Source organism: Pseudophryne corroboree, chromosome 1 (assembly GCF_028390025.1).
Source record: "Pseudophryne corroboree isolate aPseCor3 chromosome 1, aPseCor3.hap2, whole genome shotgun sequence".
Taxonomy (NCBI): Eukaryota; Metazoa; Chordata; class Amphibia; order Anura; family Myobatrachidae; genus Pseudophryne; species Pseudophryne corroboree.
In genome coordinates, this window is record NC_086444.1 from 631135704 (window position 1) to 631160152 (window position 24449).

General features: G+C 45.5%; 1 protein-coding gene across 2 annotated transcripts in view; it reads left to right on the forward strand.

Moving 5' to 3' along the window:
- The window catches only part of ARMC6 (armadillo repeat containing 6), a 106049-nt gene that overhangs the window by 51652 nt on the left and 29948 nt on the right, over positions 1-24449 (forward strand). For both annotated transcript variants that reach the window (XM_063914542.1, XM_063914543.1), the window contains exons 3-5: positions 2650-2732; positions 11342-11912; positions 18796-18941. In XM_063914542.1, coding sequence (XP_063770612.1) covers positions 2650-2732; positions 11342-11912; positions 18796-18941 — 800 coding nt within the window. The remainder of the gene's footprint in view (positions 1-2649; positions 2733-11341; positions 11913-18795; positions 18942-24449) is intronic.

Below are 24449 nucleotides of genomic sequence, written 5' to 3' on the forward strand. Positions count from 1 at the left end.
GGTCAATAGAATATAGGATTCCCAGGTATGGATGTCATAAAAAAGACAAAAAAACAAACCAATGTGTAGTAAATAATATCAAAACTTATTATGGTTCATAAAGTGCCTTTAAATGACTGAAGTGAATTCGAAGCGTACCCCACTCACACTAAAAATGAGAGTGTAAAACACATCAAGGTTTCTTTATGGGGTCAACTTCTTATGTTCTTATAACACCCAGTGTAACAGATAGGGATCACAATCAGACTAAAGAGTGACTTGTGATAATTTCCTGGAGGAGGCAGGCGATGCTTACCCCAACACTCACACTCGATAAGCTGGTAACAAGCATATAAAGGTATCTTTCTCTCCTTCAGGGGAAAAGACAATCCAGAAATCGCGTACCACAACTCACAATTTGAAGAATTGTGTGACTCCTATCAAGGTATGGTAACCTCTTGCAGAAAAAATATTTTTAAAAACCATATAAAATGTCAAAAAAATCCGGATAAGATAGCTACTCACACTCCTGTTTGTCGACGCGTTTCAGCCCACATCTGGGCCTTTATCAAGACTTGATAAAGGACCAGATGTGGACTGAAACGCGTTTTATATGGTTTTTAAAAATATTTTTTTCTGCAAGAGGTTACCATCTCTCTTTGCCGTTTTTATTTCATTTAATTTTTCTATTTTATGCACGGTTATCCATGCCTTGATTTTTGTTCCATGTATTGTTAAATAAAATCTGTAACCCCTTTTTATTCACTCCGGTATGAGCATTGCAATTTTCTTTTTTTTGGGGTTCACGGAATAATACATGGTTCAATACACAAGCTGTATTTTCTACTTGAAGTCCAAAGATACCTTGATAGGAGTTTTTCAGCACACCAAATTGTGAGTTGGGGTACGCCATATTGAATTATCATCTATTACTCTGAAAAAAGAAAAGATACCTTTGTGAGTTTTCTACCCGCCTCCCGAGTGTGAGTGTCGGGGTACGCATTGGCTGCTTACTCTTTAAAGTCTGTCTGAATCCTGTGTATGTTCCACTATAAAGAAACCTTTATATGCCTAAAGTTCTTTATTCATGTGTGAGTGGGGTATGCCCTAAATCTATCTAAGTTTGTTAGAGATACCCTGTTTATCACACTAAATACTAGCAGGACCTACTACACATTGGTTGTGTTTTTGCTATTTCTTTATATGACCCATGCCTGGAGACCATATCAGAAACCTCTCTTTGAGATCTTCATGTGAAAATTTAAAGATACCTTTATAGGAGTCACACAGTTCTTCAAATTGTGAGTTGTGGTACGCGATTTCTAGATTGTCTTTTCCCCTGAAGGAGAGAAAGATACCTTTTATATGCTTGTTACCAGCTTATCGAGTGTGAGTGTTGGGGTACACATCGCCTGCCTCCTCCAGGAAATTATCACAAGTCACTCTTTAGTCTGATTGTGATCCCTATCTGTTACACTGGGTGTTATAAGAACATAAGAAGTTGACCCCATAAAGAAACCTTGATGTGTTTTACACTCTCATTTTTAGTGTGAGTGGGGTACGCTTCGAATTCACTTCAGTCATTTAAAGGCACTTTATAAACCATAATAAGTTTTGATATTATTTACTACACATTTGTTTGCTTTTTTGTCTTTTTTTTATGGCATCCATACCTGGGAATCCTATATTCTATTGACCTGAATCGGAGATACAACTCAGAGGAAAGAATCAGTCACTCAGTCTAAAAGGGACGTTATGGTGATATCTCATTTTAGCGCTTGTGGTGTATGACAGTGTTTTAAATTGCTGGTTTCTATTTCTTGATGTAAATGTGGTGACATTTATTCCGAAATCTGTTACATCTGAGCAGCTGAGCGCCAGTTGGACCACCCCGACACATTTTGTTTTTGTATTTGTGCAAAAGTTAGTCCAGCAGTATAATTGGTGGTTAAAAGAAAATTATAAGCAGTGCAAAAGAGTGTACACAACTAATTATGGTATATAAGGTATAAAATCAAACGTATATCACTTGATGTATTTTAAAAATGATAAGAATACCTTTAAAGTGGTTAGTTCAGTCTAATAGCTTTGCTGAAGAAGTACTAGAGCACTCCTAGACAACCTGTGGCTCTCCAGATGTTATGAAAATACAAGCCCCAGTATACCCTGACAGCTATTAGGACAAACATACTGGGGCTTGTAGTTTCACAATACCTGGTGAGTCTCATGTTGTCCAAGCCTGAACTAGAGTGTGTGAAGTGCAGGGGGAGAGATTCCCAGTGTGCAGCTGCCAGATATTTGGAGACCGTCAGGAAAGGATTGGGGATAGTTATCTGCAAGTTGACATATCCTTAGGAAGAGAGGGTAGAAGAGACACTGGCTAAAGCCTCAGCCCTCTGTCACACCAGTAGTTCTGTGAATGCTTCCAGTTCTACCTTATTTTTAGCATAGAATAACATGTTTACACTGTCACTTTGTATTGCGTTTTACCTCAGTATTTCTTAGTTTTCCATTAATTTGGGGTTGTTTTCATACATGTTAACTAGGTTTTATTTGAACAGGTGATGTTGTACAGTTGTATGATTTGGCCAGTAAATAACACCTCACATGTAAAATGAATTTTGGCAGTGTAGCAATAAATGTAATTATTCTTTCTGTATGGTTACTTAGGTGTTGACTTATCAAACATAGTTAAAGCTGTTCAGATCCGAAGTGAGGAGAATGAGGATGCCACAAGCCACAGTGTCTTACAGGTGTGTATTCATATGGGAAAGGGTACTATAGGAACTTTGTGGGTATATTACATAGTTTTATTCTAAAACTTTCCTAGTTCTCCATTCACACACTGAATTTATATATGGTTTTACATCCAGCCATGGTTTGTCTGCTACTAATGTTTCTAGCAGCAGTAAATTATAGACCATTTTTCTATGACATCTCTGCCTGTATGAGGCTCCATAAACCACCCGAGATGGCAATAACAATTTAACACTGTACAAGTGTAAGTAAGTCCTTACCAAATGAAATGTGATTGGCTGCAGACTGCTGCTGTTATGTATGTGGCATCTGTGCCAATGGATTCCAGTGGTATACACTCTTTCTGCTTGGCTGTCAAACGGACATATCTGTCCATACAAACCTATGGGGAAAGCGGCTGCGGGCTGCAATGGAGGAATCACAGCAGGTATCGGAGATACATTCGAGTGTTACATAATATTTGCAGCTAACCCCGAAAATAGCTGTTTTCGGGGATATAGCCGCAAATATGGTATGGATCACTTAAATAGCATGTTTGATAGTCCTGTGAAAGTTTCATAGTCACCTTAGCTGTGGCTGTCTAATGTTAGTAAGTCAGAGTAACTGACTCTCAGTTTACTGAGGGACAAGGCAACGGAAAAGAGCCTGGTAAGGCTTTTTCTTCACAACTATTTGTGTTTACAACCACAACACATCAAACATGCCCAATGTCGTATGATCTTGGAAGCTGTAGTGTTGGGACTGGTTACTGCCTGGGTGGGAGTCCCATATGGAAATACCGGGTGCAGTAGATACTGGTATTGGTGGACATATATTCAATACCCGGTCCATGCCAAGTGCTAATGTTTAACTCCTTCGTATGTCCTCGTTTTTCTCTGAAAAGCATTTTTGCACTTTTGATTTTTTTTTTTTTTTTTTATTGATTTTTTTTAGGACTGTTCAGATTTAGTTAATTTATAAGTAAATAGTAGGACTAATGCTTAACATTTAACTTGTTGTTCTTATTATCAATTTCCTTTATCTATGAGTGTACTTTGTATGTTTTAATGTTTAGTTTATCTACATTTATAGAAATGCAGCTAAAAGATATGCATGGTTGAACCTGGCCATTGATGGTTCATTGGGTTTCGTACTAAGAGAAGTTCTATAAACTTTAAAGTAAGCACAATCTTCTCTTCAGGCAATGCAGGGCAGGGTGCAGGCAGATCATTCATAAAGGAAGGACACAGTTCCCAGGAATGAATGATTCTGCGCAGATAATTCCTAAAGCAGACCTGCAGCCACACCACACTGGGCATGCTAAAACTTGTCTGATCTTTGAAACTAAGCAGTGTGGGGCCTGGCTAGTACATTAAGGGGAAATCAGCTGGGAATATCAGGTGCTGTAGTTAAGGTTTATGGGACTACTCATTCGCTCAAATAATACAGAATTGGGGGTCATCCGAGTTGCTCGCTAGCAGTTTTTAGCAGTCGTGCAAACGCATTGTCGCCGCCCACCGGAGAGTGTATTTTCGCTTTGCAGAAGTGCAAACGCCTCTGCAGCAGAGCGCCTGCAAAAACATTTTGTGTAAAACAAGAGCAGCCCTGGACTTACACTTCGGGTGCGTTGTTTCTAACATTGGAGGGTTGGCTTTTGACGTTGCACACCCGCCCAGCGTTCGCCCAGCCACGTCTGCGTTTTTCCTGGCATGCCTGCGTTTTCCCAAACACTCCCTGAAAACGGTCAGTTGACACCCAGAAACGCCCCCTTCCTGTCAATCTTCTTACGTTGTGCCATGCGACTGAAAGCTTCGCTAGAACCTGTGCAAAACCACAAACGACTTTGTACCTGTACGTCGTGCGTGCGCATTGCGGTGCATGCGCAGAAATGCCGATTTTTAGCCTGATCGCTGCATTGCGAACAACGGCAGCTAGTGATCAACTCTGTATGACCCCCATTGGAAGAAAGATTGCTAAGTTGTCAGCTCGTTCTTCCAGAAAATTGTTTCTAGAAGTTTCAGCAGAGATTGTTATAGTAACAGCTTTGTCATAAAACTGGTATTTTTCTCTGATATCCATGCTTCCTTGGTTGGAAGCTATAAGGGATGGTATCCCAGTAATTTAGTGACACGAGATCCAAAGGGAGTTTAGCACTCAGAGGTTCTAAACATGGCAGTTAGTTCATGAAGTGGGTTTCTATTTATACAGGACCGGTCTGTTAGGGACCATTGGTGTCAAGACATGTATTGATTTAATTCATGATACTGTTAAAGCTATTTTCTTGAGGAGCATCTGCAGAGCAGTTATATAGAACAGCTATAAGGATCTTGGACCATACACTCTCCTAGGGGTAGCGTTTATACATCCCCATGTGTAATGAAGTGTCCCGCAGATATAGGAAGAAAAAAACAAGATTTATGGTACTTATTAGTTAAATCTATTTCTCTGACTTTATCTGGAGGACACTTTGATCCCTCCCTCATGTGTTGAAAATATGAGTAATATGGAAATAGTTGTTCTTCAGGCTCTTAGTTCAAACTGAGTTGGGGTTAGAAGGGAGGCAGTAAGCTGTAGCTCATTAAGTGCTGTCCTCTATCCCACACTAACCCCATGTGTAATGAAGTGTCTCCCAGATAAAGTCAGTGAAAGAGCACTGCCAAGTACCATAAATCTTGTTTTCTTACATTATACATTGCTGCAACATGCCAGGCAACACATTAATTCATTTACTGTAGTCACAGTTTTTAAAATTAAACCTATCCTGCATCATGTGCAGAATACGGGGGAATGGCTACTTGCCACAGCAGTGACTACAGTGAGCCCTTTATGCAGCATGTAACCCCAGTGGCAACTAACAGAAGCAGTCAGCATTATTAACTTCATTTGTATTTTGTCATTTTCTTTCTTTTCCCAAACTATCCCATGTTGACATTTTTTGGTTAGTCTTGTGACCACAGCTATTTTTTTATTTTATTTTTTCAAATGAGTCCCTAGGCTTTAAGATACAGAATAGGAGGAAACTAAAAATGAAAAGCTTCTGTCAAGAAGCTGTTAAAATCATCTAAAAACAAATGAATCCTTATTGTATTTTCTCTGACGTCCTAGTGGATGCTGGGAACTCCGTAAGGACCATGGGGAATAGCGGGCTCCGAAGGGGACTGGGCATTCTAAGAAAGAATTAGGACTACCTGGTGTGCACTGGCTCCTCCCTCTATGCCCCTCCTCCAGACCTCAGTTAGAATCTGTGCCCGGCTCGAGCTGGATGCACACTAGGGGCTCTCCTGAGCTTCTAGAAAAGAAAGTATATTTAGGTTTTTTATTTTCAGTGAGATCTGCTGGCAACAGACTCACTGCTACGAGGGACTTAGGGGAGAGAAGCGAACCTACCTGCTTGCAGCTAGCTTGGGCTTCTAGGCTATTGGACACCATTAGCTCCAGAGGGATCGAACACAGGCCCAGCCTCGGTCGTCCGGTCCCGGAGCCACGCCGCCGTCCCCCTTGCAGAGCCAGAAGCAAGAAGAACGTCCAGGAAATCGGCGGCTGAAGACTCCGGTCTTCATTAAAGTAGCGCACAGCACTGCAGCTGTGCGCCATTGCTCCCCATGCACACCTCACACTCCGGTCACTGATGGGTGCAGGGCGCTGGGGGGGGGGGGGGGGCGCCCTGGGCTGCAATAAGATACCTTACATTGGCAAAAAATACACATAATATTGTCTTTAAGACTATATATGTGTAAAATCCCCTGCCATATATCCATAAAAAAAGCGGGAGAAGTCTGCCGTGAAGGGGGCGGGGCTATCTCCCTCAGCACACTGGCGCCATTTCCTCTCACAGCTCCGCTGGAAGGACGCTCCCCAGGCTCTCCCCTGCAGTTTCCAGGCTCAATAGGGTAAAAAAGAGAGGGGGGGGCACTAAATTTAGGCGCAAATACTATATATATATATATATAGCTGCTATAGGGTAAAATCACTCATTATAGTGTACATCCCTGTGATTTATAGCGCTGTGGTGTGTGCTGGCATACTCTCTCTCTGTCTCCCCAAAGGATAAGAGATTTGATGACATAGCAGATGTGGGACAGCCGGCTTCTCAGTCCGTGCCTGCCCAGGCGTCTCAAAAGCCATCAGGGGCTCAAAAACGCCCGCTACCTCAGATGGCAGACACAGATGTCGACACGGATACTGACTCCAGTATCGACGACGATGAGACTAGTGTACATTCCAATAGGGCCATCCGTTACATGATTACGGCAATGAAAAATGTGTTGCACATTTCTGACATTAACCCTGGTACCACAAAAAAGGGTATTATGTTTGGGGAGAAAAAGCAACCTGTGGTTTTTCCCCCTTCTGAAGAGTTAAATGAAGTGTGTGATGAAGCGTGGGTTTCCCCCGATAAGAAACTGGTAATTTCCAAAAAGTTACTAAGGGCGTACCCTTTCCCGCCAGAGGATAGGATACGTTGGGAGACATCCCCTAGGGTGGATAAAGCGCTCACACGCTTGTCAAAGAAGGTGGCACTACCGTCTCCGGATACGGCCGCCCTAAAGGAGCCTGCGGATAGAAAGCAGGAGGCTATCCTGAAGTCTGTGTATACACACTCAGGTATTATACTGAGACCGGCTATTGCTTCAGCATGGATGTGCAGTGCTGCAGCTGCGTGGTCAGATTCCCTGTCTGATAACATTGATACCCTTGACAGGGACACTATATTGCTAACTGTAGAGCATATTAAAGACGTAGTCTTATACATGAGAGATGCACAGAGGGATATTTGCCAACTGGCATCTAGAATAAATGCAATGTCCATTTCTGCCAGGAGAGTATTATGGACTCGGCAGTGGACAGGTGATGCGGATTCTAAAAGGCACATGGAGGTTTTGCCTTACAAGGGTGAGGAATTGTTTGGGGATGGTCTCTCGGACCTCGTTTCCACAGCGACGGCTGGGAAGTCGACATTTTTACCCCATGTTCCCTCACAGCCAAAGAAAGCACCGTATTATCAGGTACAGTCCTTTCGGCCCCAGAAAGGCAAGCGGGTTAGAGGCGCGTCCTTTCTGCCCAGAGGCAGAGGTAGGGGGAAAAAGCTGCACCAAACAGCAAGTTCCCAGGAACAAAAGTCCTCTCCCGCTTCCTCTAAGTCCACCGCATGACGCTGGGGCTCCACAGGTGGAGCCAGGTGCGGTGGGGGCCCGTCTCTGGAACTTCAGCGACCAGTGGGTTCGCTCACGGGTGGATCCCTGGATTCTACAAGTGGTATCTCAGGGGTACAAGCTGGAATTTGTGACGTCTCCCCCTCGCCGTTTCCTCAAATCAGCCTTGCCAACTACTCCCCCAGACAGGGAGGGGGTGCTGGAGGCGATTCACAAGCTGTACTCCCAGTAGGTGATAATCAAAGTACCCCTCCTTCAACAGGGACGGGGTTACTATTCCACAATGTTTGTGGTACCGAAACCGGACGGTTCGGTGAGACCCATTTTAAATTTGAAATCCTTGAACACTTATATAAGAAGGTTCAAGTTCAAAATGGAATCGCTCAGGGCGGTTATTGCAAGGTTGGACGAAGGGGATTACATGGTATCTCTGGACATCAAGGATGCTTACCTGCATGTCCCCATTTACCCTCCTCACCAGGAGTACCTCAGATTTGTGGTACAGGACTGTCATTACCAATTCCAGACGTTGCCGTTTGGTCTGTCCACGGCACCGAGGGTATTTACCAAGGTAATGGCCGAAATGATGATACTCCTTCGAAAAAAGGGAGTTATAATTATCCCGTACTTGGACGATCTCCTTATAAAGGCGAGGTCCAGGGAACAGTTGTTGATCGGAGTAGCACTAGCTCGGGAAGTGCTACAACAGCACGGCTGGATCCTGAATATTCCAAAGTCGCAGCTGGTTCCTACAACGCGTCTACTGTTCCTGGGGATGGTTCTGGACACAGAACAGAAAAAGGTGTTTCTCCCGGAGGAGAAGGCCAAGGAATTGTCATCTCTAGTCAGAGACCTCCTAAAACCAAAACAGGTGTCGGTGCACCACTGCACGCGAGTCCTGGGAAAGATGGTAGCTTCCAACGAAGCAATTCCATTCGGAAGGTTCCATGCAAGGATCTTTCAGTGGGATCTGTTGGACAAGTGGTCCGGATCGCATCTTCAGATGCATCGGCTGATAACCCTGTCTCCAAGGACCAGGGTGTCGCTGTTGTGGTGGCTGCAGAGTGCTCATCTTCTAGAGGGCCGCAGATTCGGCATACAGGACTGGGTCCTGGTGACCACGGATGCCAGCCTTCGAGGTTGGGGGGCAGTCACACAGGGAAGAAACTTCCAAGGACTATGGACGAGTCAGGAGACTTCCCTACACATAAATATTCTGGAACTAAGGGCCATTTACAATGCCCTAAGTCAGGCAAGACCCCTGCTTCAACACCAGCCGGTGCTGATCCAGTCAGACAACATCACGGCGGTCGCCCATGTAAACCGTCAGGGCGGCACAAGAAGCAGGATGGCGATGGCAGAAGCCACAAGGATTCTCCGATGGGCGGAAAATCATGTGTTAGCACTGTCAGCAGTGTTCATTCCTGGAGTGGACAACTGGGAAGCAGACTTCCTCAGCAGGCACGACCTCCACCCGGGAGAGTGGGGACTTCATCCAGAAGTCTTCCAAATGATTGTACACCGTTGGGAAAGGCCACAGGTGGACATGATGGCGTCCCGCCTCAACAAAAAGCTAAAAAGATATTGCGCCAGGTCAAGGGACCCTCAGGCGATAGCTGTGGACACTCTAGTGACACCGTGGGTGTACCAGTCGGTTTATGTGTTCCCTTCTCTGCCTCTCATACCCAAGGTACTGAGAATAATAAGAAGGAGAGGAGTAAGAACTATACTTGTGGTTCCGGATTGGCCAAGAAGAGCTTGGTACCCAGAACTTCAAGACATGATCTCAGAGGACCCATGGCCTCTGCCGCTCAGACAGGACCTGCTGCAGCAGGGGCCCTGTCTGTTCCAAGACTTACCGCGGCTGCGTTTGACGGCATGGCGGTTGAACACTGTATCCTAAAAGAAAAGGGCATTCCAGAGGAAGTCATTCCTACGCTGATTAAAGCTAGGAAAGATGTGACAGCAAAGCATTATCACCGCATATGGCGAAAATATGTTGCTTGGTGTGAGGCCAGGAAGGCCCCAACGGAGGAATTTCAGCTCGGTCGATTTCTGCACTTCCTACAGTCAGGAGTGACTATGGGCCTAAAATTGGGTTCCATTAAGGTCCAGATCTCGGCTCTGTCGATTTTCTTCCAAAAAGAACTAGCTTCACTGCCTGAAGTTCAGACTTTTGTTAAAGGAGTGCTGCATATTCAGCCTCCTTTTGTGCCTCCAGTGGCACCGTGGGATCTCAACGTGGTGTTGGATTTCCTAAAGTCGCATTGGTTTGAGCCACTTAAAACCGTGGAGCTAAAATACCTCACGTGGAAAGTGGTCATGCTTTTGGCCTTGGCGTCGGCCAGGCGTGTATCAGAATTGGCGGCTTTGTCTTGTAAAAGCCCTTATCTGATTTTTCATATGGATAGGGCGGAATTGAGGACTCGTCCCCAATTCCTTCCTAAGGTGGTTTCAGCTTTTCATGTGAACCAACCTATTGTGGTGCCTGCGGCTACTCGGGACTTGGAGGATTCCAAGTTACTGGACGTAGTCAGGGCCCTGAAAATATATGTTTCCAGGACGGCTGGAGTCAGGAAAACTGACTCGCTATTTATCCTGTATGCACCCAACAAGCTGGGTGCTCCTGCTTCTAAGCAGACTATTGCTCGCTGGATCTGTAGCACGATTCAACTTGCACATTCTGCGGCTGGACTGCCGCATCCTAAATCTGTAAAAGCCCATTCCACGAGAAAAGTGGGCTCTTCTTGGGCGGCTGCCCGAGGGGTCTCGGTTTTACAGCTTTGCCGAGCTGCTACTTGGTCGGGTTCAAACACATTTGCAAAATTCTACAGGTTTGATACCCTGGCTGAGGAGGACCTTGAGTTTGCTCATTCGGTGCTGCAGAGTCATCCGCACTCTCCCGCCCGTTTGGGAGCTTTGGTATAATCCCCATGGTCCTTACGGAGTTCCCAGCATCCACTAGGACGTCAGAGAAAATAAGAATTTACTCACCGGTAATTCTATTTCTCGTAGTCCGTAGTGGATGCTGGGCGCCCATCCCATGTGCGGATTGTCTGCAATACTTGTATATAGTTATTGCCTAACTAAAGGGTTATTGTTATGAGCCATCTGTTCGTGAGGCTCGGTTGTTGTTCATACTGTTGACTGGATATAGTATCACGAGCTGTACGGTGTGATTTGTGTGGCTGGTATGAGTCTTACCCGGGATTCCAAATCCCTTCCTTATTGTGTCAGCTCTTCCGGGCACAGTTTCCCTAACTGAGGTCTGGAGGAGGGGCATAGAGGGAGGAGCCAGTGCACACCAGGTAGTCCTAATTCTTTCTTAGAGTGCCCAGTCTCCTTCGGAGCCCGCTATTCCCCATGGTCCTTACGGAGTTCCCAGCATCCACTACGGACTACGAGAAATAGAATTACCGGTGAGTAAATTCTTATTATCGCCACTTTCATAACTATCTGTTGTTTAATTGTAGATATTGGAGTCTTTGAGAAAGAGCGTGGAGTCTTTATCTTTAAGTAGTATGTCTGAGCTTCTCATACAGTTTGGGGATCAGTGCAAACAGGGGCTGGCACATCGCTACCTTGCAGGACAGAAGTCTGCCTACTCTGTGGTTTTGGAAGCCTGGAAACTTTTGGAGGAAGACCGAGAGGGCCTGCTTAATGCTCTTTATGCTATGTCCGCCCTAACTGATGGGCAGCCTGATTTGCTGGAAGGTGTTGGACTGAAGTTATTAATTAGCGTTCTGCAGAAATATTCAAGTGATGCAGAGGTGACTCTGTTGGCGATTCGTTTCATTCGCCATGTGTGCCTGAAACATGAGCAGAATCGCCAAGACCTTGTGAAGGCGGGTATTTTGTGTCACCTTACAAAAGCCATATCAAACCATGGTGGAGATCCAGATGTAGTACGTGAAGCTTGCTCTGCCTTGAAAATTATGACCTTTGATGATGACATCAGAGTTCCATTTGGACATGCTCATGACCATGCTAAGATGATTGTTTTGGAGAATGCTGGACTGAAACTGTTGATAGAAGCTGCAAAAGGTATAACTTTACATTAGATACAACTTGTCCCTCCCTTTAGAACAGTGATAGACAACTGATAGTCTTCTGGGTGGCATTTGGTAGCTCTTTAACAGTCAAAAGCGATGCACATTACTCTTAGGGGTAAATTTACTAAAGCTTCTAAAAATGAAATGTTATGTTGCCCATAGCAACCAATCTGATTTAGTTTATCATTTCTCTATTGCATCCTAGAAAATGATAGACAGAATCTGGTTGCTATGGGCAACATCACCACTTTTCATTTTTAGAAACTTTAGTAAATTTACCCCTCAATCTCAGTAATACACTGAAATTATACATTTAATTAAAAAACACACTTATTGGTAATAACAAATCAGCAGGCATTTTAAACAAATCTTGGAAACTAATCAAGGAGATAGGACCTAAAGCAGGAAAGAGCTAGGGTACATAGGTGAAGGTTTGGAGGGCTGCATGCGGCCTGTTTATTCTCACTACTTTATGTTCTTTTTTGTACTTACACCATTTCCAGTTTTTGTAGAACACTAAACGTGAAATATTCAAAAGGAGATATACATAACAAATCTTCATTCAAGTGAAGGACTGTAGTAACATTTTAGATTCTTCATTCCTCAGCTAGTGCAAGTGTAAGACCCACCAAACAACATTGAAAAAGATTCAGGTTGTCCGGTTTTAGCAGCTATAGGGGTATATGCAATTGTGGTCGAATTCCCGAAATTGTCGAATTTCGGGTCATTTTCGACCAAAAAAAAAAATTCCCCTATGCAATCCAGTGCTTTCCGACCAAAAAACGGACTTTCAAAATTCGACTTTTTGAAATTCGAATTTTTGCAAATTCGACTTTTCTGCAATGATACAAGTGCTGCAATTCGACCAAAGCATATTCAATTCAAGTTTTGAAATTCGACAGCAGTGCTTTTAGACAGCAAATTCGTCATTTTCAATCCGCCACACTTTGGAGGGTGAAAACAAATTAAAAAATTTTAAACATGTTTTTTTTGGTGTTTTTTTTTTGGGAATAGCAGATCTATTTATATTAGAAGGGATTAGGTACTTTTTTTTTTTTTTTTGGGAGGCACAAATATTATTTATATATTTTTTAAAATATTATTTTTTTTATTTTTATTTTTTTTTATGCTGGAAGGGTAAAATCATAAAAAAAAATGGCGTGGGGTCCCCCCTCCAAAGCATAACCAGCCTCGGGCTCATTGAGCTGGTCCTGGTTCTAAAAATGCGGGGAAAAAATTGACAGGGGATCCCCCGTATTTTTAAAACCAGCACCGGGCTCTGCGCCTGGTGCTGGTGCCAAAAATACGGGGGACAAAAAGAGTAGGGGTCCCCCGTATTTTTAACACCAGCATCGGGCTCCACTAGCTGGACAGATAATGCCACAGCCGGGGGTCACTTTTATGCCGTGCCCTGCGGCCGTGGCATCAAATATCCAACTAGTCACCCCTGGCCGGGGTACCCTGGGGGAGTGGGGACCCCTTCAATCAAGGGGTCCCCCCCCCCCCAGCCACCCAAGGGCCAGGGGTGAAGCCCGAGGCTGTCCCCCCCCATCCAATGGGCTGCGGATGGGGGGGCTGATAGCCTTTGTGATAATAAAAAGATATTGTTTTTTCCAATAGTACTACAAGTCCCAGCAAGCCTCCCCCGCAAGCTGGTACTTGGAGAACCACAAGTACCAGCATGCGGGAGAAAAACGGGCCCGCTGGTACCTGTAGTACTACTGGGAAAAAAATACCCAAATAAAAACAGGACACACACACCGTCGACAGTAAAACTTTATTTCATACGTCGACACACACATACTTACCTATGTTCACACGCCGACATCGGTCCTCTTCTCCATGTAGAATCCACGGATACCTGTAAAGAAAAGTTCAAAATACTCCCCTCAACCATGGTCCAGAGATAAATCCACGTACTTGGCAAAATAAGAAAACGCAAATACCCGCACCAAAAACGGACTGAAAGGGGTCCCATGCTGACACATGGGACACCTTTCCAGGAATGAGACCTGTCAGTGACAGCTGTCACTGACAGGTCTCTAAGCCAATCAGGAAGCGCAACTTCGTTGCGCTCACCTGATTGGCTGAGCGCTGTCTGCACTGTGACAGCGCATCGCACAGCTCCCTCCATTATATTCAATGGTGGGAACTTAGCGGCTAGCGGTGAGGTCACCCGCCGGTCAGCGGCTGACCGGCGGGTGACCCCACCGCTACCCGCAAAGTTCCCACCATTGAAAGTAATGGAGCGGCTTTGCGATGCGCTGTCACAGTACAGACAGCGGACAGCCAATCAGGTGAGCGCCACGGAAGTAGCGCTTCCTGATTGGCTGAAGGGACGTCAGTGACAGGAGTCACGTGATGTCCCGGCATTCGGGAGAAAGGGGTCTGATGTGAAAACATTGGACCCCTTTCTAGTCCGGTATGGATCGGTGTTCGGTTTGTTTTTTTGCCAAGAACGTGGATTTACCTCTGGACGTGGATGTACCTCTGGACGCTGGAAGGTGAGTATAATTTTTTCACAGGTACCCTCGGATCGTCGGCGACCGTGGCAGTCGGCGTGTCAACATAGGTAAGTATGTGTGTGTCGGCAGTATGTAATAAAGTTGTACAAGTCACGGTGTCTGTGTCCTGTTTTTATTTGGGTATTTTTTTTCCAGTAGTACTACAGGTACCAGCGGGCCCGTTTTTCTCCCGCATGCTGGTACTTGTGGTTCTCCAAGTACCAGCTTGCGGGGGAGGCTTGCTGGGACTTGTAGTACTAATGGAAAAAACAATATCTTTTTATTATCACAAAGGCTATCAGCCCCCCCATCCGCAGCCCATTGGATGGGGGGGGGGACAGCCTCGGGCTTCACCCCTGGCCCTTGGGTGGCTGGGGGGGGGGGGGACCCCTTGATTGAAGGGGTCCCCACTCCCCCAGGGTACCCCGGCCAGGGGTGACTAGTTGGATATTTGATGCCACGGCCGCAGGGCACGGCATAAAAGTGACCCCCGGCTGTGGCATTATCTGTCCAGCTAGTGGAGCCCGATGCTGGTGTTAAAAATACGGGGGACCCCTACTCTTTTTGTCCCCCGTATTTTTGGCACCAGCATCAGGCGCAGAGCCCGGTGCTGGTTTTAAAAATACGGGGGATCCCTGGCCAATTTTTCCCCTGCATTTTTAGAACCAGGACCAGCTCAAAGAGCCCGAGGCTGGTTATGCTTTGGAGGGGGGACCCCACGCCATTTTTTTTTTTCGGGTTTTTCACGTTTTTTTCCCGTTTTTTAAAATCGCGGCAAAATCCGCCAAATCGGCCGATTTTCGCCCGCGATTCTGGCGAATCCGTTTTTCATTGAATATGGTGAATCCCGGCAGGCACCTGCCGGGATTCACCTGGCGAATTTGGTCGAATTAAAAAACGGCGATAATTGCCGCGAATTCGACCGCAATTGCATATACCCCATAGTTTGAACCCGAAAAAAACATAGATTTCGTAACGCAATTCCTGGTGGGTCTGTGAATAATAGAGACATGGATACATGTTAGCTGTGGGATGCACAGCAGATAAAGGGGCAGATGTATTTACCTGGAGAAGGCATAAGGAAGTGATAAACCAGTGATATGTGCAAGGTGATAAATGCACCAGCCAATCTGCTCCAATATGTAAATTAACAGTTAGGAGCTGATTGGCTGCTGCCTTTATCACCTTGCACATATCACTGGTTTATCACTTCCTTATGCCTTCTCCAGGTTAATACATCTGCCCCAAAGGGTGGAATTCAAATGTTTGAAAAGTCGGTTGGGTGTCTGTTTTTTTTTATTAGATAGGAAAAAACAGACTCCCAACTGACTTTTCAAACATTTGAATCTCCCCCAAAGAGTAAAGAAAGAGTAGTTGACTATAGACAGGCTGAGCCACGGAGACCGCCAACAGCAGCACAATGTTAATAGTTAGTTTGAGAGTCTATGGGGTATAAGGCAGTTTACAAATATTTATTTTATGGTCTTGCATCTTTGAAGCACAAATTGTTAGGCATACAGTCCTTGGTAACAGAAATGAAGACTCTTAGATTCAGCATAGGTGCCATTATTGTCACAGCAAGTAAATGTTGCAGGTTTAAGTCGGTGGTGCTATGTGCAGAAAACTTTATTTGAATAGATCCATCATGTTCTGTAATTTGGCAAATGTATGGTGCAGAGACTGAAGCTTACATAGAAATCGTAGCTACGGACACTGATGCAGTATACATGGATTTATGAAAGTATACCTGCTCTGCCATCCACCTTTCTTAGAAATGACTGCTGTGTACACTACGCTCTCTCTCTCTCACACTTTTATGTGCAGTTTATGGTTTATAATGGAAAATTACAGTATGTGTTTTGATATAGTAACTACAGCGATGTGCATAGTATATGTCATTACAATCTGTTGTCTGCCACCTAAATCATTAGTAAGTATTTATTCCCTCTGCCATTGAGGAGTTTACACGTTCTCTTTCCTCTATCATTTAATCCCATTGGCATTGTATTTTGCTTGCAGCTAAATATGGTAACTACTAGTATACATCAGTAAAAGCCTGCATGGACTTATTAGCTACTGTACATCTCTAAAATCCCAGTAAGTCACAGCACCAAGGGATTAATCACATTCAGTATTGTTTCTCCTAATGTTTCTATGTGATGGAAGGGTATAATGTGGTATTTCTTCAGTGCACACAGGGACCATTCTGGTTGTAATGTTATGTTTCAGAAATAGACACTCAGGGCACGTTTGCTACCTGAATGTACATAAGAAGAGAATGTACTGATGTGCATATTTTAGTCGGACGTACCTGAAGATGTATACAGCTCAAGCACAGTAGCATTTGCATCAAGCAGACATCATGTGTACAGATGTCTATATACTTAGGCCACACAATAGCGTAGGCGGCTTGACGTCGTCAGTAGTAAGTCACTTTGTACATTTAAGTTGCATTTCAATTTAAAATCAATTATGAACACATTCAAATGAAATGGACTTTCAATTAAATACAAAACTCTTTTCAAATCTTATTTTCTACTGTAAGAAAGAAGATTAAAATAAAATATATAGCCACGACTGCACATATAATATATATATATATATATATATATATATATATATATATATAATAATATATAGCCACGACTGCCAGTTTCAGGAGTAATCAGAGCGGTCACTATACAATCAGCCAGTCAGAAGCAGCTAGACTCTGGCATTGAGGCAGGGGGCGGATTGGGATGGAAAACCAGCCCAGGAAATTTCTGGAGCAGCCCTAATGTGGGGGTCTGTGGCAGGGGCGGGATATTCACGCCTCACACGGGCTGAGTCTGAGGCAGTCGCGACCTTACTTGTGCTGCAGTTGCATCTGAAAATTTATGCTAATGCCGCTACAAAGCACTTACCTGGTGATGACCCATGCATCTGAATACGGCGCAGTGCCAGCTATGCAGGATTGCTGGGTTACGACCAGCGACTTAGACTTAGATGCTGAGCAGTACCAGCTTGGCAGGATTACTGGGTTGTGACCAAATACTTAGACTTACAGTAGATGCTGGGATCCTGAGAAGTAGCAGCTATGCAGGATTGCTGGAGCATGACCAGCTACTTAAACTTAAATGCTGGGCTGTGGAGCAGTACCAGCTGTACAGGATTGCTGGAGCACAACCTGCTATTCTGACTTGGATAATGGGCTGTGGAGTAGCAGCACACATAGAAACTTACATCTCAGTTATAGCAGGTCAGCATCAACTTTGCCTGCCAAATGGAGGTGCAATGTCCATAAGGTAACATCAACAGTAAAATGGAGCAGTCTAATGGGGATACACACGGAGCGATTTGTGCTAAGTGATTTAGTGTATGCAATTTGCCTAGAGCTTTCCAGAGACTAGATCGCCCATACACACGTAGCAATGTGAGCAAGCGATCTGTGCTAAGTGACTTAGTGTAGGCTATTTGTGCTAAACAAAAAACAAAAACAACGCTTCAGGCTCCTTTGGCGTGGTGCGCAGTGTGGATAACAAGAGGAGGGATCAGGGAGAGGCAGGGAGTAGTTCAGGTGACGTAGATCGCTATCGCTTGTTTGTGTACACATGGGCAATTAGAACGCACTTGCTAAGTGATCTGACTAGATTTATACTGCATGCTTGAATGATCTGAGCCGGCGATAGCGACGCACGGGGCCGCACATCGCTTAGAAAATAGGCAAAAATTGCTCTGTGTGTATCCCTATAACAGCGGTTGTAGGTCTCCCTTCCCAGTCAGCGGCCAGGCCCCTAAAGCATTTCGTCATAAAGACTTTGGAGCATATTTAGGAAGCCTTGAAAGGAGAAAAGTGCCAGCCAATCAGCTCCTAACTGCAATGTCAGACGGTTTGAAAAATGACTGGAACTGGTCGGCTGGTACTTTATCTCCATCCACTTTATTTCTGTCCAAGGCTTAGTACACAGACCCCTTTGTTAGTTAAGGCATTCCTTAAATTTGGCAAAACACCTCTAAGATCCATAGTAACTGGTGACTTAATAGGATGATGTTTGTCCATATAGGTTTAGTTTTCTTCTAGCCAGGCTGCTTTTTCCAGCATATGTGGTTAGGACAATTGAGATGGATTATGACCATTATTACATGGAGCTCAGGGAACATATTACATCTTGCTCAAGTATCAAATTTACTGTATGAGGTGTTCCTTATATGTGATAGTGTTTCTGTCCTGGTTTTTGTGACATTGTGCACATAAGAAGGGTGTGTGCACAGAATACATGTAATGATTATATTTCTTAATTTTAAGAAGTTTTTTGCCAATGCCCATTTGTATTTTGAAGGAACAATTAGAAGTAAATATATTTGACTACAAAATGTGCTCATGTGTTCTAGGTTTCACAGACAACACCGTAGTCCTAAGTGAACTGTGTGCCACCATTTCTCGACTTTGTGTGCGTAATGAGTTTTGTCAAGATGTGGTTGACTTGGGTGGCCTGAATTTTATGGTGGCGCTACTAGCCGACTGCATCGATCATCAGGTAATGATCCGCCACCTCTGCTTTAGCATGGAATATCATTTACACTGCTGTATTTACAGTGTGATGCTACCCATGGCTTTGTGAGTGAATGTACCATTAATTAGTAATTGTGTAACCCACAAGCTCATGTCCCTCTAACCAAAACCTCCTCCCTAATATTACTAGGAAAAAAGAAGCAAATAAATAAAAAAAAAATTAAAACAATAAAAAGTACTTTTATGCCCATTGAACTAAAATAGTATGTCTATGAAACATTTAACCTGAATAAGCTTTCCTGTTTTCTTTATATAAAAATAATGGCTAGTAATTCATACATTTCTTATTGGGTGCGATGAGAAGAGCGCTGGTGTGCATCCACTGATAAAATGATATACAAATCTGATAACATGGCGCTGGACATGGTTTTTCCCTATCCGCATTGAAGGTCTTGTGCAGAATACCAGGCAAGTCCATTTTTGCAAATGGATCTTGCGGTATTTAGCACTGCTCCTTAGCTGACGGTATTTATATGTGGGTGATCAGATCCATACAGGTTTCATTTGCATCTCCACGTCCATCTGAATGGTAACGTGGTGGTAATGGGGCTAGGCTTAGTCAGGGCATAGAGACCGAATGTATTCTGCTGTTGTGTGTATGCAGAGATCCGCCTGATTTCAGAATGATCTCTTGCTCAAGCTGTAGGGCTGGTGTGTGTGTGTGTGTGTGTGTGTGTGTGTGTGTGTGTGGTGGTCTTCAGTATGCCGGCTGTCGGGATCCCGGCGCACAGTATACCGGCGCCGGGATCCCGACAGCCAGCATACCGACACTTATTCTCCCTCGTTAAATGGCTGTTTTATATGCATTCTTTTTATAATGTAAAAAAATTATAGAAAGTATTTTTTTTTTCAACATGATAAGCATTCATTAAATTTGGGGTACATAACTATGAGTATATTTTAGGGGAAAGTGGAAACAGACCAATTACTCCCACCTGTAAATCTAAATACAGTTGTCCCACTCAAAGCACCCCAATATACCTGTCCCATACCTTGTACCCCATCATTTTGCACTTTTTATCCCAAAAATGACATGTCATTGTAGGCCAATGAGAGAGTCAAATTAATTTCTAATAAATATTTAAAATGCCAGCGCTAATACAAGTTGCGGACGCAAGGCGCATCTTATTACTATATACGATAAAAGTGCGCTGTACGTTGCAAACACTATTTCTCTAACGTCCTAGTGGATGCTGGGGACTCCGTAAGGACCATGGGGAATAGACGGGCTCCGCAGGAGACTGGGCACTCTAAAGAAAGATTTAGTACTATCTGGTGTGCACTGGCTCCTCCCTCTATGCCCCTCCTCCAGACCTCAGTTAGGATCTGTGCCCGGACAGAGCTGGGTGCTTTTAGTGAGCTCTCCTGAGCTTGCTAATAAGAAAGTATCTTAGTTAGGTTTTTTTTTTTTTTTTTTTCAGAGAGCTTCTGCTGGCAACAGACTCTCTGCTACGTGGGACTGAGGGGAGAGAAGCAAACCTACTAACTGCAGCTAGGTTGCGCTTCTTAGGCTACTGGACACCATTAGCTCCAGAGGGATCGAACACAGGACCTGACCTTGTCGTCCGTTCCCGGAGCCGCGCCGCCGTCCCCCTCGCAGAGCCAGAAGACAGAAGCCGGCAGAAGCGGAGAAGACATCGAAATCGGCGGCAGAAGACTCCTGTCTTCACATGAGGTAGCGCACAGCACTGCAGCTGTGCGCCATTGCGCCCACACTAACCCACACACTCCGGTCACTGTAGGGTGCAGGGCGCAGGGGGGGGCTCCCTGGGCAGCAATTGATACCTCCTGGCGAAAGCTGCATATAGACAGTTGGGCACTGTTATATGTATGAGCCCCCGCCATTTATTTTACAAAAAATCGCGGGACAGAAGCCCGCCGCTGAGGGGGCGGGGCCTTCTTCCTCAGCACTCACCAGCGCCATTTTCCTTCCACAGCTCCGCTGAGAGGAAGCTCCCCAGGCTCTCCCCTGCAGAATCACGGTAGAAGGGTGAAAAAGAGAGGGGGGGCACATAAATTTAGGCGCATTAATCATAATACAGCAGCTACTGGGTAAACACTAAGTTACTGTGTAATCCCTGGGTTATATAGCGCTGGGGTGTGTGCTGGCATACTCTCTCTCTGTCTCTCCAAAAGGCCTTGTAGGGGTCCTGTCCTCATTTAGAGCTTCCCCTGTGTGTGTGGTGTGTCGGTACGCGTGTGTCGACATGTTTGACGAAGAGGGCTATGTGGAGGCAGAGCAAGTGCAGTTGACTGACGTGTCGCCGCCGACGGTGCCGACACCTGATTGGATGGATATGTGGAAGGTGTAAACTCCTTACATAAAAGGTTGGATAAAGCTGATACCTCGGGCCAGTCAGGGTCTCAACCCATGCCTGATCCTACAGCGCAGAGGCCCTCAGGGTCTCAGAAGCGCCCACTATCCAAAATGGTTGACTCAGATGTCGACACGGATTCTGACTCCAGTGTCGACGACGATGATGCAAAATTGCAACCGAAAATGACAAAAGCTATACGTTACATGATTATAGCGATGAAGGATGTTTTACACATATCAGAGGTAAACCCTTTCCCTGACAAGAGGGTTTATATGTATGGGGAGAAAAAGCAAGAGGTGACTTTTCCCCCTTCACATGAGTTAAATGAGTTATGTGAAAGAGCGTGGGATTCCCCAGATAAGAAAGTCCTGATTTCCAAAAGGTTACTTATGGCGTACCCTTTCCCGCCGGAGGACAGGGTGCGCTGGGAATACTCCCATAGGGTAGATAAAGCTCTCACATGCTTATCTAAGAAGGTGGCCCTGCCGTCGCAGGATACGGCCACCCTAAAGGATCCTGCAGATAGAAAGCAGGAAAGTATCCTGACATCTGTTTATACACATTCAGGGACTCTACTGAGGCCGGCAATTGCGTCGGCGTGGATGTGTAGTGCTGTAGCAGCGTGGACAGATAATCTGTCTGTCTGAGGAAATGGATACCTTGGACAGGGATACCATTATGCTGACCCTGGGGCATATAAAATACACTGTCCTATATATGAGGGATGCCCAGAGGGACATTTGCCTACTGGGCTCTAGAATTAATGCAATGTCAATTTCTGCCAGGAGGGTCCTGTGGACTCGACAGTGGACAGGTGATGCCGACTCCAAAAAACACATGGAGGTGTTACCTTACAAGGGTGAGGAATTGTTTGGGGACGGTCTCTCGGACCTGTTTTCCACAGCTACTGCTGGGAAGTCAAACTTTTTGCCATATATTCCCTCACAACCTAAGAAAGCACCGTATTACCAAATGCAGTCCTTTCACGCACAAAGAAGCAAGAAAGTCAGAGGTGCTTCCTTTCTTGCTAGAGGCAGGGGTAGAGGAAAAAAGCTGCACCTTACAGCTAGTTCCCAGGAACAGAAGTCCTCCCCGGCTACCACTAAATCCACCGCATGACGCTGGGGCTCCATGGGTGGAGCCAGGAGCGGTGGGGGCGCGTCTCCGACATTTCAGCCACCAGTGGGTTCGCTCACGGGTGGATCCCTGGGCTATACAGATTGTGTCTCAGGGATACAGGCTGGAATTCGAGGTGATGCCCCCTCAACGTTACCTAAAATCGGCCCTGCCAGCTTCCCCCATAGAAAGGGAAGTAGTGGTAGCGGCAATTCACAAGCTATTTCTCCAGCAGGTGGTGGTAAAGGTTCCCCTTCAACAGGGAAAGGGATACTATTCCACAATGTTTGTGGTACCGAAACCGGACGGTTCGGTCAGACCCATATTAAATTTAAAGTCCCTGAACATTTATCTGAAAAGATTCAAGTTCAAAATGGAATCGCTCAGAGCGGTCATTGCAAGCCTGGAAGAGGGGGATTTTATGGTGTCTCTGGACATCAAGGATGCTTACTTGCATGTCCCCATTTATCCGCCTCATCAGGAGTACCTCAGATTTGTGGTACAGGACTGTCATTACCAAATCCAGACGTTGCCGTTTGGGCTCTCCACGGCACCGAGAATATTTACCAAGGTAATGGCAGAAATGATGGTGATCCTGAGAAAGCAAGGAGTCACAGTTATCCCATACTTGGACGATCTCCTCATAAAGACGAGGTCGAGGGAGCAGTTGCAGACCAACGTAGCGCACTCTCAGGAAGTGTTGCAACAGCATGGCTGGATTCTGAATATCCCAAAGTCGCAGCTGATTCCTACGACGCGTCTGCCCTTTCTGGGCATGATTCTGGACACTGACCAGAAGAAGGTGTTTCTCCCGACGGAGAAGGCTCAAGAGCTTGTGACTCTAGTCAGAGACCTCTTAAAACCGAAACAGGTGTCGGTGCATCACTGCACGCGAGTCCTGGGAAAGATGGTGGCATCGTACGAAGCCATTCCCTTCGGCAGGTTCCATGCGAGGATCTTTCAATGGGATCTGTTAGACAACTGGTCCGGATCGCATCTTCAGATGCATCGGCTGATCACCCTGTCCCCCAGGGCCAGGGTGTCTCTTCTGTGGTGGCTACAGAGTGCTCATCTTCTCGAGGGCCTCAGGTTCGGCATACAGGACTGGGTCCTGGTGACCACGGATGCGAGCCTCCGAGGGTGGGGGGCAGTCACTCAGGGAAGAAACTTCCAAGGGTTGTGGTCAAGTCAGGAGGCTTGTCTGCACATAAATATCCTGGAACTAAGGGCCATATTCAACGCCCTGAGTCAAGCGGAGCCCCTGCTTCGCAACCAACCGGTGCTGATTCAGTCAGACAACATCACCGCGGTGGCTCATGTAAACCGCCAGGGCGGCACAAGAAGTAGAGTCGCGATGGCGGAAGCCACCAGGATTCTTCGGTGGGCGGAGAATCACGTGCAAGCACAACCAGCAGTGTTCATTCCGGGGGTGGACAACTGGGAAGCAGACTTCCTCAGCAGGCACGACCTTCACCCGGGAGAGTGGGGACTTCATCACGAAGTCTTCATTCAGATTACAAATCTATGGGAACTGCCACAGGTAGACATGATGGCGTCCCGTCTCAACAAAAAGCTACAACTGTATTGCGCCAGGTCAAGAGACCCTCAGGCGATAGCTGTGGACGCCCTGATAACACCGTGGGTGTTCCAGTCGGTCTATGTGTTTCCTCCTCTTCCTCTCATACCCAAGGTGCTGAGAATCGTAAGAAGAGGAGTGAGAACAATACTCATTGTTCCAGATTGGCCAAGAAGGCCTTGGTACCCGGAACTGCAAGAAATGCTCACAGAGGACCCATGGCCTCTGCCTCTCAGACAGGACCTGTTGCAACAGGGGCCCTGCCTGTTCCAACACTTACCGCGGCTGCGTTTGACGGCATGGCGGTTGAACGCCGGATTCTAGCGGAAAAAGGCATTCCGGAGGAAGTTATTCCTACGCTGATAAAGGCTAGGAAGGACGTGACAGCAAAGCATTATCACCGCATATGGCGAAAATATGTTGCTTGGTGTGAGGCCAGGAAGGCCCCTACAGAGGAATTCCA